This window comes from Alligator sinensis, unplaced genomic scaffold (genome assembly GCF_000455745.1).
Source record: "Alligator sinensis unplaced genomic scaffold, ASM45574v1 scaffold768_5, whole genome shotgun sequence".
Lineage (NCBI taxonomy): Eukaryota > Metazoa > Chordata > Crocodylia > Alligatoridae > Alligator > Alligator sinensis.
Window position 1 is genome coordinate 1,196,097 of NW_005841991.1, and position 14,671 is coordinate 1,210,767.

Consider the following 14,671-nt stretch of genomic DNA (forward strand, 5'->3'; position numbering starts at 1 on the left):
AGATGCTAGACATGGATAATTGTAACAAATATATATATTTTCCATGTCTAGAATTTAATAACTGGGGGGCTGTCTTAAATTTGAAGTCATCTTGGATTTGGGTAAATATGGTCATTGATATGTTAAGTATTTTAAGAAAAAAAATTATCTGCACAGAATCTCAGCATTTGCGTTAAAAGGTTTATTTAGCTAACAGCAAACTCTGTTTTGTATTTACCCATTTACTTTTTTTCAGAATTACTGCTTGACAAATGTACTTGTATCCAATTTCTAAAATGAAAATAATGTTGAACAAGTCTGAACTAGAATATTGGCAGGAAAGAGTAAAAGGATGAAGGACAGAAAAATTCTCTCCTGATAATATGAAATACTTTTAGAATTCAGCATAACACAAGACAATTCAGACTAAAAATCTCTTTACCATTTAGACTGAGAATTCTAGTTGGAATACAGAACTTTAATATGGCTTAATAACTGGTTTCATTATTACTCTTTTGTACTTAAAAGTACTTTTGGGGGTAGTGTTAAAGACTGCACCACATCACCCAACTAACTAGTTTTTTATCCTAACTTTTAAATATAACCAACTAGCCATATCAACTCTTTGGTACCATTTTGAAAATATCATTTAAAAATATATCCTTGTTTGACATTTTAAATGTTGGCTTAGAACAGGGGCCAACAATTATTTTGGGCAGAGGGCCGCTTACTGAGTTGTGGCAAGTCATTGAAGGCTGCATGACAGGCAGCCCAGGGGAGATAAATATTAATTTTCTAAATTTTTTAGGGGCCCCACGGGCTGGATAGAATGGCCTGGTGGGCCGCATCCGGCCCCCGGGCCGCATTTTGCCCACCCCTGGCTTAGAAGAAATTGTTTGACACTTTAAATGTTGGCTTAAAAGCCAAATGAAGAGATCAATTTATCATCTAGGTTACTCAAAAACCAAAAGCAGTCCACATACAGAATAATTTCTCCAAAACTACCCCAGTTACATGAGAACAAGTTTTATAATATACACCAATTACTGTAAAGTTTTTAGAGATGCTATTAATATAGTAATTTTTAGTGTTTAGCCTAAAACTCAACGAAAGTCCTGAAATCTGTGGTGCTCTTCCTAAAGGAATAGCCCATTAGAGACTAATTCCAAATTGGAAAATTTGACATCTGATCTTTTCAGAAGTCTATCAAATTTCCCCTTACCAACAAACACTGAGTAAATATCATACTTATGTGTTATTAACTTTCATTAAAGAAGTCACTTGTAGGTTACCAAACTGTCAACCTAAATTTATAAAATTTTTTTTTACATAAAATAATCAGTATAGATCCAGGTGTCCAATTTGGGGAAAATTAAGATACATCACCAGGTTTCTTGGTTGAAGTGAAAAAGGCATACTTCAAGGACTGATAGCCACATTCAACTCATGGCTGGACCCCTTGTCAGGTAGGAGGGATAACTGAGATGGTTGGCCAATGGACATAAAGCATATTTTCCTAAATGATATGGATTCATCTGTATGCCACGCTTTTAATTTTCTTTCAACAAAGTACACTCCAATGAATTTTATTCCGACTGAATTTGCTTTGTAACAAAAAAAATTGAACCAATCCAATTGTGTTTTTCTGACAGGCTATAAGGAAAAAAGTCAGAGGGAGGATAAATAAGCAGGAAAAAACTAACACAGCATACTGACACAGGGTTAAACTAAGCATGCACTGAAAAGCCTCTGACCCTGGTGGAGACATATTAAGAACATAAAACTCTATAGGCAGTTTTCTTCTGTGCAGGGTAGCGTGGGATAAGCAGTTTCTTAGTCTCCACTGGTCATTCTTTAAGTTTCGCTCATGGGTTTATTCTTGCGACTCAGGTGTTGGCAACATTTTACAGGAAGGGCTGCTTTAACAGGGCATAGCCCAAGCACAGGTCACTTCCGAACCGAGCCCAAGGTGCCAGAATCGCTGCTCTTCCCCCTCCTTCCCAACAATGCCACTGCTGCATTAAAGGTCCAACATCTTATATGCAAGCAACAAACTTTGCTCTCTAAATTACTCACCTGTGCCTTTCAAAAACTCAAATTTGGATGAGGATTCTGGTTGGAGTTCCTCTAGCAGGCTAGAGAAGGTAGCTGGCTTTGAAGGCCATATTTTGACAGCTTCCCCTGTCCACAAAGAATCCCTGTCCACTTCCTCCCATACTTCCAAGGCTAGCAATCACACAGAATAAAGAGCTTGGAGGTGTCCTGCATACATACCCCAGACACTATCAGAGTTACATTAAGGGACAAAGCTACTCAGTCTATTTGTTAGCTCGGGCATACACCAAGTGCAAAGAAGCTTTTTCCAGGCCAGGATTCCAGGCTTGGCTGCAAATCTGTATAGAACAGGGGTGGCCAATCCATGACTCACAGGTGGCCAACTCATGGCAAGTGTGGCACATGTGACACAGAGCCTCTGTGTCAGGCATGCAGCAGATTGGGCAGGGAGCACAGCAGCAGGGAACAGAAAGCAGAGCAGCAGATCAGGTAGAAGGAGATCAAAGTGGCCCCCAAGGAGGCTGCGAGGCTTAACTTGCGGCATGCCTGCCCAAAAGGTTGTCCCCCACTGATATAGTCACAGCCATAACAGTGTCAATTTACTCAGAACACTGAGCAGAGAGAATTTATTTGATGTTACAGGAAACCTAGGTTTACAAAGAAGTTTTTGGATGGAGAAGAGACTATTGACATTGCTTTTAAAGCAAACAAGAAGAGGAAATGCTTTACAAAAGGGGTTGGAGTCAGTTATATAGCTTTTCTAAGCTCCAAGTAACTCCTTCTGAAGTCTTTTAAATATAGGTGGCAGGGGAAAATATTATTTGGGGGGGGAACTGAGTAAAATTGCCTGCCTGGCCCCCGCCTTTCCCTCCCGCAGGACTGTTGCATGCTGGTGCTGTATGCAGCAGCAGATGAGTGTGCAGCAGGGGCGCTGGGCACAGCGCTGTGGTGGGGTGTGGCAGTGACGGTGAAGCAGTGAAGCTGCGCCAGGCTGAGTGTGTGTGGGGTGCTGGCCTGGCTGCATGCTGAGTAGTGCTGGGCAATGCAGGACAGTGGCACCATGGTGCTGCTGGCATTGCCAGCCGCTGTGAAATTGGTTTGGGGGAGCTAAGCCCCATTAGCCCCGGCCTTCCACCGCCTATGTCTTTAAAGCTGCCCCAACTGTCTGTTTTGGGTAGCCAGACCACTGAGAAGGAAGTGAGCAATGATGCACACGGACCAGAGAGGGAGGCCTGGATGAGAAAGCCGGAGGGATGCTGAAATGCAAACAAGGTCCTTTCCTGTGGGACTGAAAGGAATTTAAGGAACACTGCCTGGCACAAGCCCAAAGAAGAAAGGGGCACTCTTCTGCCTATTACAGGTCAAAGGCTTCTTCTCTGCAGGGAATAGCTGTTTTACCATTTTTCTGTATTTTAATGTCCTTATCCCTACACCAAGGAAATGGGGAAGGAGCGTGCTGGAGCAGCTGTCCAGTCTCATCTCCCTCCCAGATACCACACAGCTCAAATCAGTTTACAAAATTCTGAGCATTCCACGAGTGAAGTCCAGAGCATACTAGAATGAGCTGTGCCAAAGATCATGAGCATTTCACTAATAAACCATGTACATCATGCGCCCGATCCCCAGAGTGGTATCTGGCAAACTCATCGTATAGCCAATGATGCTGATCACACTGGCTCGGTGATGCCCACTGACAAGGAATTCCTATGCTCAAACATTTAGGCTCAACTACAAGCAGAACCACCCTGCTGTTAGAAATACCTTCCTTTGCTGAATGTAGTTACACATATAACAATCTAACTTGAATTTTACCACCAGTGGAGTACAATTAATGTAACGTAAGCAATAAATATCTTGCTTTTCCAATACTCATTCATTCTACCCCCTCCACTCATTTGTCTCAATTGTCATGCATTTTTTCATCCTTTTCCCATTAAGAATAAACCAGAAAATTCTCTCTGTATAGACTTCTACCTACCTGAATTCCAACAACATTTGGCTGTTTTTAGCTCCTCTTTTTCTTCCTAGCCCTTTCTTACTAGCCTGCCACACCATGCTGCTCCTCCATACCACTCTTGTCTTTCTGCATGTATTCTACACTGATCTTTCGTATGTGTCACAGGGCGGCGTTCTATGCTGCATATGACAAAAGAATTTTCTTGGAACAGCAAGAAAAAAAGTGAGGAGAAACTGCTTGGGAAGATAAGGGAAGTTCTGTGGAATTACTTCTTCCCGCAGGGCAACTTAAGAGACATGCCTATGTAGCCCATTACACAACAAGTACTGACAATGTATACATAAAAATTTGTGGAGCTTGCTGAAACTAAAGTTTTCCAAGGCTCAAATTTCTAAATCCTAGATAAAAGAAGGTTGTGTCTGGGTATAGTACATCTAAAACGCCAACTAACATGCCCCCATCATCACAAGAGAGAAACAAGTCTATTACAGTCAATCCCACCTCAGAACACTTTCAAATAATGTCTCTTAGGAGAAAAAACAAAGACTACTGAAAAAAATAATGAGTCTCTACTTACAGACAAAGTGAGGCTTCTTTTAACTACTGCGAGTCCAATAAATATGCAACTTCTGCCACCCAAACGCTTATTTTTCCCTGTGTTTATGGAGAACACTTGCAGCCTTTTCTGCTGATTTATGAAATGGCAGGAAGATGTCCTAACACTATGTAATGTATGTATTAATCAAAAGACTGGCAGGAAAAAGAAATACGCAACTGCAGGGGAGGATTCAGTTGTAGTTTGGCATGTTAGCAGACTAGAAAAGGAGGGAAAGGAAGAATTAGCTGCTGTTAGTCTTTTTAAATACAAATTATAAATGGCAGAAGAATTAGCTATTACAAATTAAGGCATATACTACTAATTTATCCAAACTGCCACTGGTGATACATAATTTTAATTTTTTTTCCGGAACTTAAATCTTCTCTGCTGCTCTACAGTACCCAGATAGCTGTGGGAAACAAACATGGTGCTTTTTTAATAAGTTGGAAAGATTTAAAATTACCTGGCATAAAATCTAGCTTTAAATCAGCAATTTTAATCCTGGTTGGTAACCAATGAAGCACACCAATTTGAAACTAAGTATAAACAAACTGGTCATTGAATTGAAAAACATGAGTAATTGGAAATGAAAATAAAGTATTTTCTCTGCACCTACAGAAGAGGCTATTGCCACCAAAAGCTGGTTTAGCATTTCAGCACACTGTTTTTCCATGAGCTTAAACAGTCTTTGCCCAGTGCAGTAGTTCAGTTTATTTTTTTTGGCAAATATGTACTACTTGATTTTTTTATATCATTGAAATTATTTAAATTTAGCCTCTAAAACAGACTGGCAATTCCAAACTTCTATTGTATTTTATACATACAGATTAAACTTAAAGGAAAAAGTCTGCTTAACTTTTTTTTTGTCCATCCCAATTTTTAAACCTAGTCAGTGATCAACAAGGATCCAGGTTTTCTGTTTGTCATGGAAAAAATGGAGAAAACCACAGATTTTTCCCTTTACCAGAAGCAAATGTGGATTTCTCATTTTACTGGAGAAACCCATAGATATTGCAATTTTGCAAAGAGCTCTCTGCAGGCTGGCAGAGTTCCAGGATGCAAGGGGCTGGGATGGAGCGGGAGAACAGCGGCCAGGCAAGGGGCACCATGTGCACATACATGGCCGCCAGGCAGCCTGGAGAGTAGTGCCGGTAGGTAAACTGGGTGGGCCAGGCGGGGTAGGGGGGAGGAATTGAGGCCCACATAGGGAGAGAGGGATTTGGGCAGGGCTGGGGCCACTGCCCAACTGGGTGGTGGATGGGGCTTGGGGCTGCAATGTGTGGCTGCAGGCCCCAGCGGGGAGTGGGATGGGGCCATGAGAAGCTCGTCTGGGGGTAGGGGGCTGTGGATCTGGGTCTGTGGCCCTATAGCCCTGGCAGCTGAAGGTGACAGGGGGCTGTGGTTGGGGAGTGAGGGGCATAAGCAGGGCCAGGGGGCTGTGTGTGTGTGTGTAGGGGACAGGGACTGGAGGGCCTTTCATTTTAATCAAGGATTTGTGGGGTTTTAATCAGAGACTTTGCAATTTTTTTATCAAGGAAAACCAGGATTCCTGGTGACGAACTAGGGGTTTTGGTAGTATCTCAACAAATCTTTTTTTAAACCAGTCCATGTGTGCCAAACTTCTGTTCCGTTATGGGTATCAACCGGTTTCCAATCACTTATGCCGGTAAAAGTGTAATCTCTGTACCTGGCCTTTATGATTAAAAGCAATATTCTGGCCTCTGTCATTGAGTGTTTAATAAATTTTCAGGTGAACTGACACTATGAGCTCAAATCTTCCCCACCTCACAGATTATTTTTAAAAAATGGTCTTAAACTAGTTTTTTCACCCAGTAACAGGGGCTGACAGCTTTCAGAAGAGGAAAGTCTTCTTTTGAAGTTTAGCAAAAGTGTCAGATCTTAAGTTGATTTATCCAGTAGGTGGAAAAAATAGGACACATTCATAGGGTTGTTTTTTTTTTTTTTTTTAAAGCGAGAACGCTGGGGGAAGACAGTTCTGCTATAGAACCATTTTGTTAGGGTTTAGTGTTATGAAAAGAAAATTATGATTTGGAGATCAATTGTATTAGTAGCTGAACACTGATTCCTTATGGGCAACTACAGACCTGAGGGTCACACGATTAAATATGAAACAAAGTTTTTGAGCTTTGCAACATGTCAAATCTGATGTGACCTCTAGGTCACGCTAATTCCAGTATTAACCATGCTTCACAGAACCACCATCCATATTTTTTTAACATCTTTTGTTTTTCCACTTGTATTTTGGCAATTTGAAACAAGTTGTTACTATAGCAAAAGAACGCCAAGGCAGAACAGTGCGGTCTTTGTTACATTTACACAGGCTTGTCTAGGGCAAGAGTGTTCAACCTCCCAGCCTGTGGTCTGGAAATTTGGTAGCAGAGGAGCAGTTGCACCACTTCACTGCTGCTAAACTTCCAGATTTATGGGGTGTCCCAAGCCCAATGTGCTAGATTGGGGGTACAATCCCAGCGTGTGGGGCCAGGTGGGGGTAGCACTGGGCCCCAGACCTTAATCTCAGCATGCGGAGACAGTGCCAGGCTCCCAGGCCCCAATCCCAACACAGAGGGGTGGTGCCAGGCCCCCAAGGCCCAATCCTGGCATACAGGGGTGGGAGGGGGTAGCACTGGGATCCCAGGGCCCAATCCCAGTACACAGGGGTGTGAGGGGGTGGCACCAGGCTCCCAGGGCCTAATCCCAGTGTGTGGGACAGGAATAGGGTGTTGTTAGGCCCCAGGAGTTTATTTTAGTGTGCAGATCTCAATCTGGCCTGTGGATCAGGTCCCACGTGACTCACCTGGTACATGGGCCCAAAAAGTTGAGCACCACTGGTCTGGGGGCTCATCAGTATGGTATTCGAATACTTTGGTGAACCAGTACTATAAGAGCATGAGAGACACTTTGCCAGTGGATTTCATACGTACTTGCTGACAGCAAAGAATGGTGAAGTGCAAGAATCTTGGGTTCCACTCAAGGCATAGGAGGGGTTTGTTCTAATGGGTATAAACTTCTGTCCACTTCTCTTCAAGATCAACTTGCTGACCCCATTCCTGTCTCAGTCCTATCTCTTCCTTATTCTTGGCTCCGTATCTCAGTTCTTTTCTCCTGGCCAATTCAAACCCAATGTCAGCCTCAGGTTTTTCCAACTAGTTTTTGTCACCTTTGCCTAACTGGTCTCATTTTTCATCTGCTCAATTTCCTCTTTGGAATCCCAAGATTCCAAAGACCTAATCCCAGTTTCTCATCTCCCTGCACCTTACCGTACCTCTTTTCTCACAATACCTTGTCCAAATTTCCTTATCAGCCAGTCTGAGTTTTACCCCTATGCTGACTCCTTTTCAGGATGGTGTCTCCGTCTCCTTCCCCTATTCTTTCCCACTGTTTCCTAGTCTGTTTCCTTGTCCAGCTAAATCTCAGTCTGTCTCTAGTTCTGTGTCCAGTGTCAAGTGACCTCATGTCCCTCAGCTCCTTCCCAATCTCTGCTCATTCAATCTCAACCAGCTCTTCCATATAGCTCAGTGTACTTGCCTATCTAGTCCCAGGCTCCCCTTCCAACTGCCAGTTTTTCTCTCCTCCCCTCCAGTACCAGTGTAGGTGCCTTAAGGGGATGATAAAAGATAATAATCTTTTAAAATAATATATTTTAATCATATTGTAATAATATGTAATTAATATCTATTTATATATTAATTGTGATATTTTAATAATAATGTTAATAAAATTTAAAAATAACCTTAAGGGGATAATAAAAGATATCACATCTACCCAAAGAACTTGGCCTGCTTAAGGGGATGAAGCGTGCTCATTACAGACTTTAGCTGTTAAATTCTAGCAAGTCTCTACTAAGCAGGTGTGAACTACTGTTTTTCAAAGGCTAATACATTTGGCCATGTTTGGGTGATGTTTAGATATGGGGAAGCCTTGGCCCAAATTTCATCCCTTGCCAAATTTCAAGTCCTTAGTACATAAATATAAGAGCCTGAGAGCATTCTGAATTTGCACATAATCCAGATATTTTTGCCCATCTCTTTCTAACAGTAAAGCCATCTGGGTTGAAATGAAAATTAAAAAAAAAGAAGAAATAAACAGTTGACGCAATCAGCCAGCATGGAAAATTTAAGCCCAAGCAATTAAAGTCCTGCAAAGTTATAAATCTCTGTTTTCACAAAACAGGAGTGTTGGATAAGGTTCATAATGGGCAGTGTCCCTAGCTTCACCTGTAATTAAATATTAATAAAGTGCCCAAAGGTCCCAGTACAGACTGAAGTCTCATTGAATTACATGCTTTACAAACTACATAGGAAAATAATCCTTCCTCATCTGGCACTATTTTAATTGAAGTCCAAATTAAGGTTACTGAACTCTGCTTAAAAGTGGATAGTGAAATAGGCAGCATCTGAAATACAGGGGCTGCTTATGTAGAGAGTGTTTGAAATAAAGCAATTTGTCATCTGAAAGGAATATGAATGAGGACATGATCATACTTTATAAACTGTAAAATAAACCTTTGCTGTATCCTTCTAATTAAAGTCTGGGATGTGTGTGAAATTTAAGTGAGCTCACCCTTAAAAGATGAGAGAGAGAGAGAGAGAGAGAGAGAGAGAGAGAGCGCGCGCGCGCACTAGAAGTGGGTAAAACCCTGTGGGAGGTCATTATTCTAGTCCAGTGGTGTTCAACCTTTTTGCCAAGTGGGCCAGATGGGCACTGCTTGATCTCTCTGAGGGCCTAATCCAGATAGTGGTCCTGATACAGTGCTCAGGTCAGGCATGGCAGGGCCCCATTCAGCCACACAAAAGGGGGAAGGAGGCAGTCCAGCCTCAATTCAGCTGCATAAGGGGAGGGGGTGCCCCAGTCTAGCTGCCTGGGGGGGGCATGGAAGGGTAGGGCACAGCCCAGTCCCAATCCAGCCACGTGGGGGACTGACAGGGGTGGAAGGCATGTGGCCTGGCTTGGAAATTTGGCAGTGGGGGAGGAATGGCAGTATGAACTGTCACTGCTTCCCCACTGCCAAACTCCCCTACCTGCTGGTAGCCCCAGGGGTCAGATGTCATAGTTCCACAGCTCAGAGATTGAGGAACCCTTGTTCTAGCCCTGTGGATCTGTTCCTCTTAAAGCCTGGCTACTGGAGTGGCAGATGCTCTAATCTCTGCACTACCAGCAAAAAAAGGCTTCTAACTCCTTAGTACATTACATCAGAGATACCATCCTATAGTAGGGGTGCACCGATAGAGATTTTGGAGACTGATACAGATAGCTGATTTTTAAGGAGGCATATTGGCCTATGCCAATTGGATTTCCGACATAGCTGTGTCCAACTGGTACTGTGTTCAGCTGTGTCTGTTGTGGTGGAGGGGGAGAGGGAAGGGATGTGGGGGCAGATCAATGCCACCCTGCGGTGAGGGAGGGAGTGGGGCTGGGGTAGGTACTGCACAGATGGGGCAGGGTGGGACAGAGCTTCGGCTTATCCAGGGGGCCTCGGGGGTGGGGAGGCTCCCGCCGCTGCACGCACCCTGGGAGGGCACAGGGGTGGACTGCTCCTGGATCTGCGTGGGGTGGGCTGCAGCTGTGGGCTGGCCCCGGGGACCACGTCAGGCTCTTCCTGGGAGGGGCAGGGGGGGCACCGCGTTGCACTCGGGGCGGGTGGTGGCAACGCTGGGAGGGGGGCTACAGGGGGGTTGCAGTCACCCCAAATTTTGCTGTAGCCCCCTATGCCCTCTCTCCCCGCTGCCTGTCCCAAGTGCAGCACGGCCCAGCACCCCCACGCATTGGAAGCACAGCCCCCACGCACCAGGAAGAGCCTGGCGTAACTCCAACCCCAGCCCACAGCTGCAGCCCCCCTGCCCCTCCCATGCAGATCCGGGGGCACCCCCCCGTCCTATCCTGCTCCACCCCACGCAAATCCAGGGGCACACCCTGTGCCCTCCCAGAGTGCATGCAGCAGTGGGAGCTGCTCCAATTGGCCCCGCACTTCCCAGATGAGTCGCAGCTCTGTCCTGCACCCCGCCTTGCCCCGGCTGGGCAGCACCCGCCCCAGCCCCTGCCTCACTCCCTCCCTCACCCCAAGCTTTCGGGCTATGCTCCTCGCTGCCTGTGTGCTGCACTGTGGCCTCGTGCACGTACGAGCATTTATTGGCCACATCAGACTGATTTCTGATATAGTCAATTTTCTTTATATTGGTTCCAATCCAATATCGGACTGATTTATCAGTGGACCTCTATCCTACAGATGTACACATCAGCAAGAACATCTGAACAGCTCAAAATATATGAATGTAACAGATAAATTTTGGAGTGAGACATGATGTGATGGGCTATATATTATAAAGCTTCCCAAATATTTCAAACTGAAAAAAAGCACCTAGTAATTTAGAAACAGTTTTCATTTAACAAGAAATAAACTTATTAAGGCAAGATTTTATTTCCAATGCAAAAGTGTGAAGAAAACCTGGAAGAAAGTCAGCCTTGACAATGTGACAGTCAACTACAGGACTAGTTAACTAGGAACAAAAGTTGCACACAGGACGCACTTTAAAAGTTAAGAAAAACTACATGATAAAATGAGACCACAGGCAACTCTTGCCTGCAAAATCTGAGCTATATCCAAAGTGTTTAATGTTTAACTACTATTGAAACAAAAATTGGTTGATGTTTGATATACCATGTGCTAATTGTTTTGAATGCTCAGGCTCAGAGCACAGAAAGGATCAGGCCAGCAACAGCAACCCATTGATACTGAATGAGTTCAACTGCCCAAATAATGAAGCAGTTATTATGTGGGCGTTTCCTAGATACACTCTGCAGGAAGCTTTGACCAATTGGAAGAAGAACCAGTTTAAGGTGCGAGACAAACTTTATACCTTTGTATGCTAAAATCAACCAACTCCAAATGTATGTTTGAAGAATTAGAGGTAGTCAAGCATGGGAAAAAAACATATTTGTCAAAGGTCTCTTAAAAGCTGGGAACAAGAAACAAATCTTAAATTTCTACTGCAGATGGAAATAATGATTTAAAATGTTATTATATTTTTACTTTCTTCAACTTTTGCTTGAGATTGCAGTTTGAAATTTAAGTGCTTATTTCCACTAAGATAGGATGAAAAGTTTGTCTTTCAGTGCTGCTCTTCCCATAACTTCAGTTTAATATTGTCAGTAGTCTAACAGTATTTTTATAAAAAGGAGTATTTTCCCCATTAACTTGTACTTTTTACCTACCTAGTATTTTCACAGTATAATGAGGACTTTCCAGAATGACTCCTTCTTCTGTGTCAAACATAGGATTATCTATTCCAGTTTTGGGAGGAATTTGCGCTAGTTTCTTAAGCCTCATTGAAGCAGTAAGGTCCAGTTCTTGTTTCTTTCCTTCATCTTCCCGTCTGCGCCTCATATCCTCCTGCTGCTGGCGAATCCGCTCTAGCTGTGTGCTTCGTCGTATTGGCATCATCCTGGAGCCCAAATCCCCAGGACAATCAACAGCCATCTCTCTGTGCTTTTGTGACTCCTCAGAAGATGTAAGATCCACATTTTTTGCTTCACCATCAGAATCCTCTGTTACGTGTCCATTCATGTGAGAAGTTGTCATGTTATATGTAATAAACTGTATTACTTCTCACACACAAATTCTGTGACAGGGCCAGTTTGCTTTATGCTGCCACTTAAAATCCATTATAATGTCAAAAAATATTTCCCTTCCATTAGGCAAAGTTGAAGAACTATCCAGCAAGGAAATCTAATGGGAAGAAGATTACAAAAAGTTACCAACTAACTAAATTAGTAAGAAAGCCAGTTAGTTTCATAATGCCAGAAACTGGACATCTCTCTAAATCTATCATGCACGTATTCCATTCCCTATCTAAGAACAGTTTACTACAGCATCCTCAAGAATCTAATTAACACATTTTAGCAACCCTCATATGTCAGTGTTCAAAAAATTAAATTTATAACTGTTAAAAAACTTAGCATTTAATATTTTTCAGATCAAGCAATGGAGATTTTGCACTTAAATGTACAAGACTGAAAACTGGCATTTTTCTGAAAGTTTCTATTCACATTTTTAATTACATTTATCCTTCCATTCTAAAGGACTTCAAAAAAACTATGCCTCAAGTTCTACAAATACTTGAATGTGTGAATAAATTTATACAGAAATGTAATCACCTGGATTTTAAAAGAGACTACTTGCAGAACCTGGGCCTATCCACACAAGCACCTTTTCACTAGTAGCAAACATCTCTGGGGTAGGACAGCTACTATTTAATAGGATACTTATTCAAAACTGCTGTAATTAAGGATATTTATACATTTGAAAAGCAGGAATTAAAGTATGAAGAAAGTCAGTAACTAGATTTGGAGTGTGTAAACTACTAATAATTATTTATATGAAAAGCATTGTGAGATACAGAACCAGCTGTTATGACCTCAATTTCATACCTTTGGTAAAATTCTTTACCAATCAGATACAAATTCTTATAGTATGTTCACCACCATGTCATCTGAGTCTTTTCCAATGCTGCACAAAGTAAGCAATGTTACAAACATCTGTCAATTAGTTTGTTCTCTCAGCCTTTGCGAAGGGGAGAAATGTGAAGGTTAAAAAAAGAGAAGTTATTTTTATAGGGCAGATTTATCACACCAGATGAGTGGTGCAGGGCCAGTCCACAAGCTGGATTAATGGCATGTGGCTGGTCCCATGGTCCAGACAGAGCCCATGGACCCCCATCCCTGCTCCCCAACAGAGCTTGCTCTAGCCAGTCCAGGACTGTGCTGCACATGATGCCCATTCTGGCCAATCTGGGACTTGTACTGCCTGCAGTGTCTGTCTAGGAGCAGCAATGCATGCAGCATTCATCTGAGGCTGGCTGAAATGGGCACCATGTGCAGTGCACATCCCATGCCAGCTGGGCAGACGCCACATACCAGGAATGTTCTGGATGAGCCGGGATGGGTGCCACATATAATGCATGTCTCAGACTAGCTGGAGAAGGTGTCAAATGCAGCAGGGATCCTGGGCCTTGCATGTAGGGCCACTGGTACATGGAACCAGTCCAGCGCACAGCGTGCGGGTTAACTCCAGACCCAAGGGTAACACCTAGGGCTAGATATGGCTTGCAGGTCATGTCTTTGACACCTGTTAGGTTTTCATACATATACTGTTGCCTGATTATTATTACATAAGGCAAGCTGAAGAGCATCCTTGAACAGAAGGTAACAAGGTTGCGATGATCTTTTTATTCTGGGGGAGTTTGTTCTTTTGTCTCAGAACAGCACCTAAGAAAACTGTACAGAAAAGATTGGTTAAGATGACCATAGTTACATTTTAAGTCCTTTTATCCCTTCAATTCCAGTTTAAAACTTGGCAATTCCTATTACTGTTGTTATTAAAAACTAAGTCATGACATTTCTTGTAGGTTGGTTTTTTTTTTTTTTTGGTTTTTTTTTTTTTGGTTTTTTTTTTTTTACATAGTATGGCCTCAGATTAAAACTCCCGTTAGTGTGCTTTTTCCCTTTATTTTTAAGGAATGTTTTCATTTGGAGGAGGCTGCTGTAGTTTTGAATAATACTGAAAACTAAATACAAATAGCAAGGTAATGAAGAAGCTCTAGTAACTCCTACACAAGTTTCTGCCAGCTTGCAATTCCAAGAGTGAAATGATGTTTTTCATTTTAAAAAGCAAAGCAAAGAGTACATACAACCTGCCTAGAAAAATTACTCCATTTCCTCTACCTAACCACTGTTGCTAGAGTTACTGAAACCATTCAAGCAAGCTGATTGTACATGCCATGGGGGTTTAATTCGGTTTAGTTCTCCCTAAATTGAAATGGTGGGTTTTTAAAAGCACTGCTTCAATTTAGTGAGAATTAAACCGAATTAAACCCCTATGGCATGTACACAAGGGTGGAGGCCTGATCCTTACCTGCTTCTGGTGGCAGGGGAGGCATGAGCTGCTGATGGGCTGAGCAGTCCCTGAGCTGTGTGGGGGTCCCCCAGGCAGCAACCGCCTGCTGGTACTGGACCATCCCAGGGGGCACCGCAGCCATGGAGGAAAGCACCAGGCCCCTCCCCAGCTC

General features: G+C 43.0%; 1 protein-coding gene across 4 annotated transcripts in view; it reads right to left on the minus strand.

Moving 5' to 3' along the window:
• The window catches only part of MPP5 (membrane palmitoylated protein 5), a 68,033-nt gene that overhangs the window by 35,795 nt on the left and 17,567 nt on the right, over nucleotides 1-14,671 (minus strand). For all 4 annotated transcript variants that reach the window (XM_025201368.1, XM_006021403.3, XM_006021402.3 and 1 more), the window contains one exon: nucleotides 11,820-12,333. In XM_025201368.1, the coding sequence (XP_025057153.1) occupies nucleotides 11,820-12,186 (367 nt within the window). In that variant the 5' untranslated portion in view covers nucleotides 12,187-12,333. The remainder of the gene's footprint in view (nucleotides 1-11,819; nucleotides 12,334-14,671) is intronic.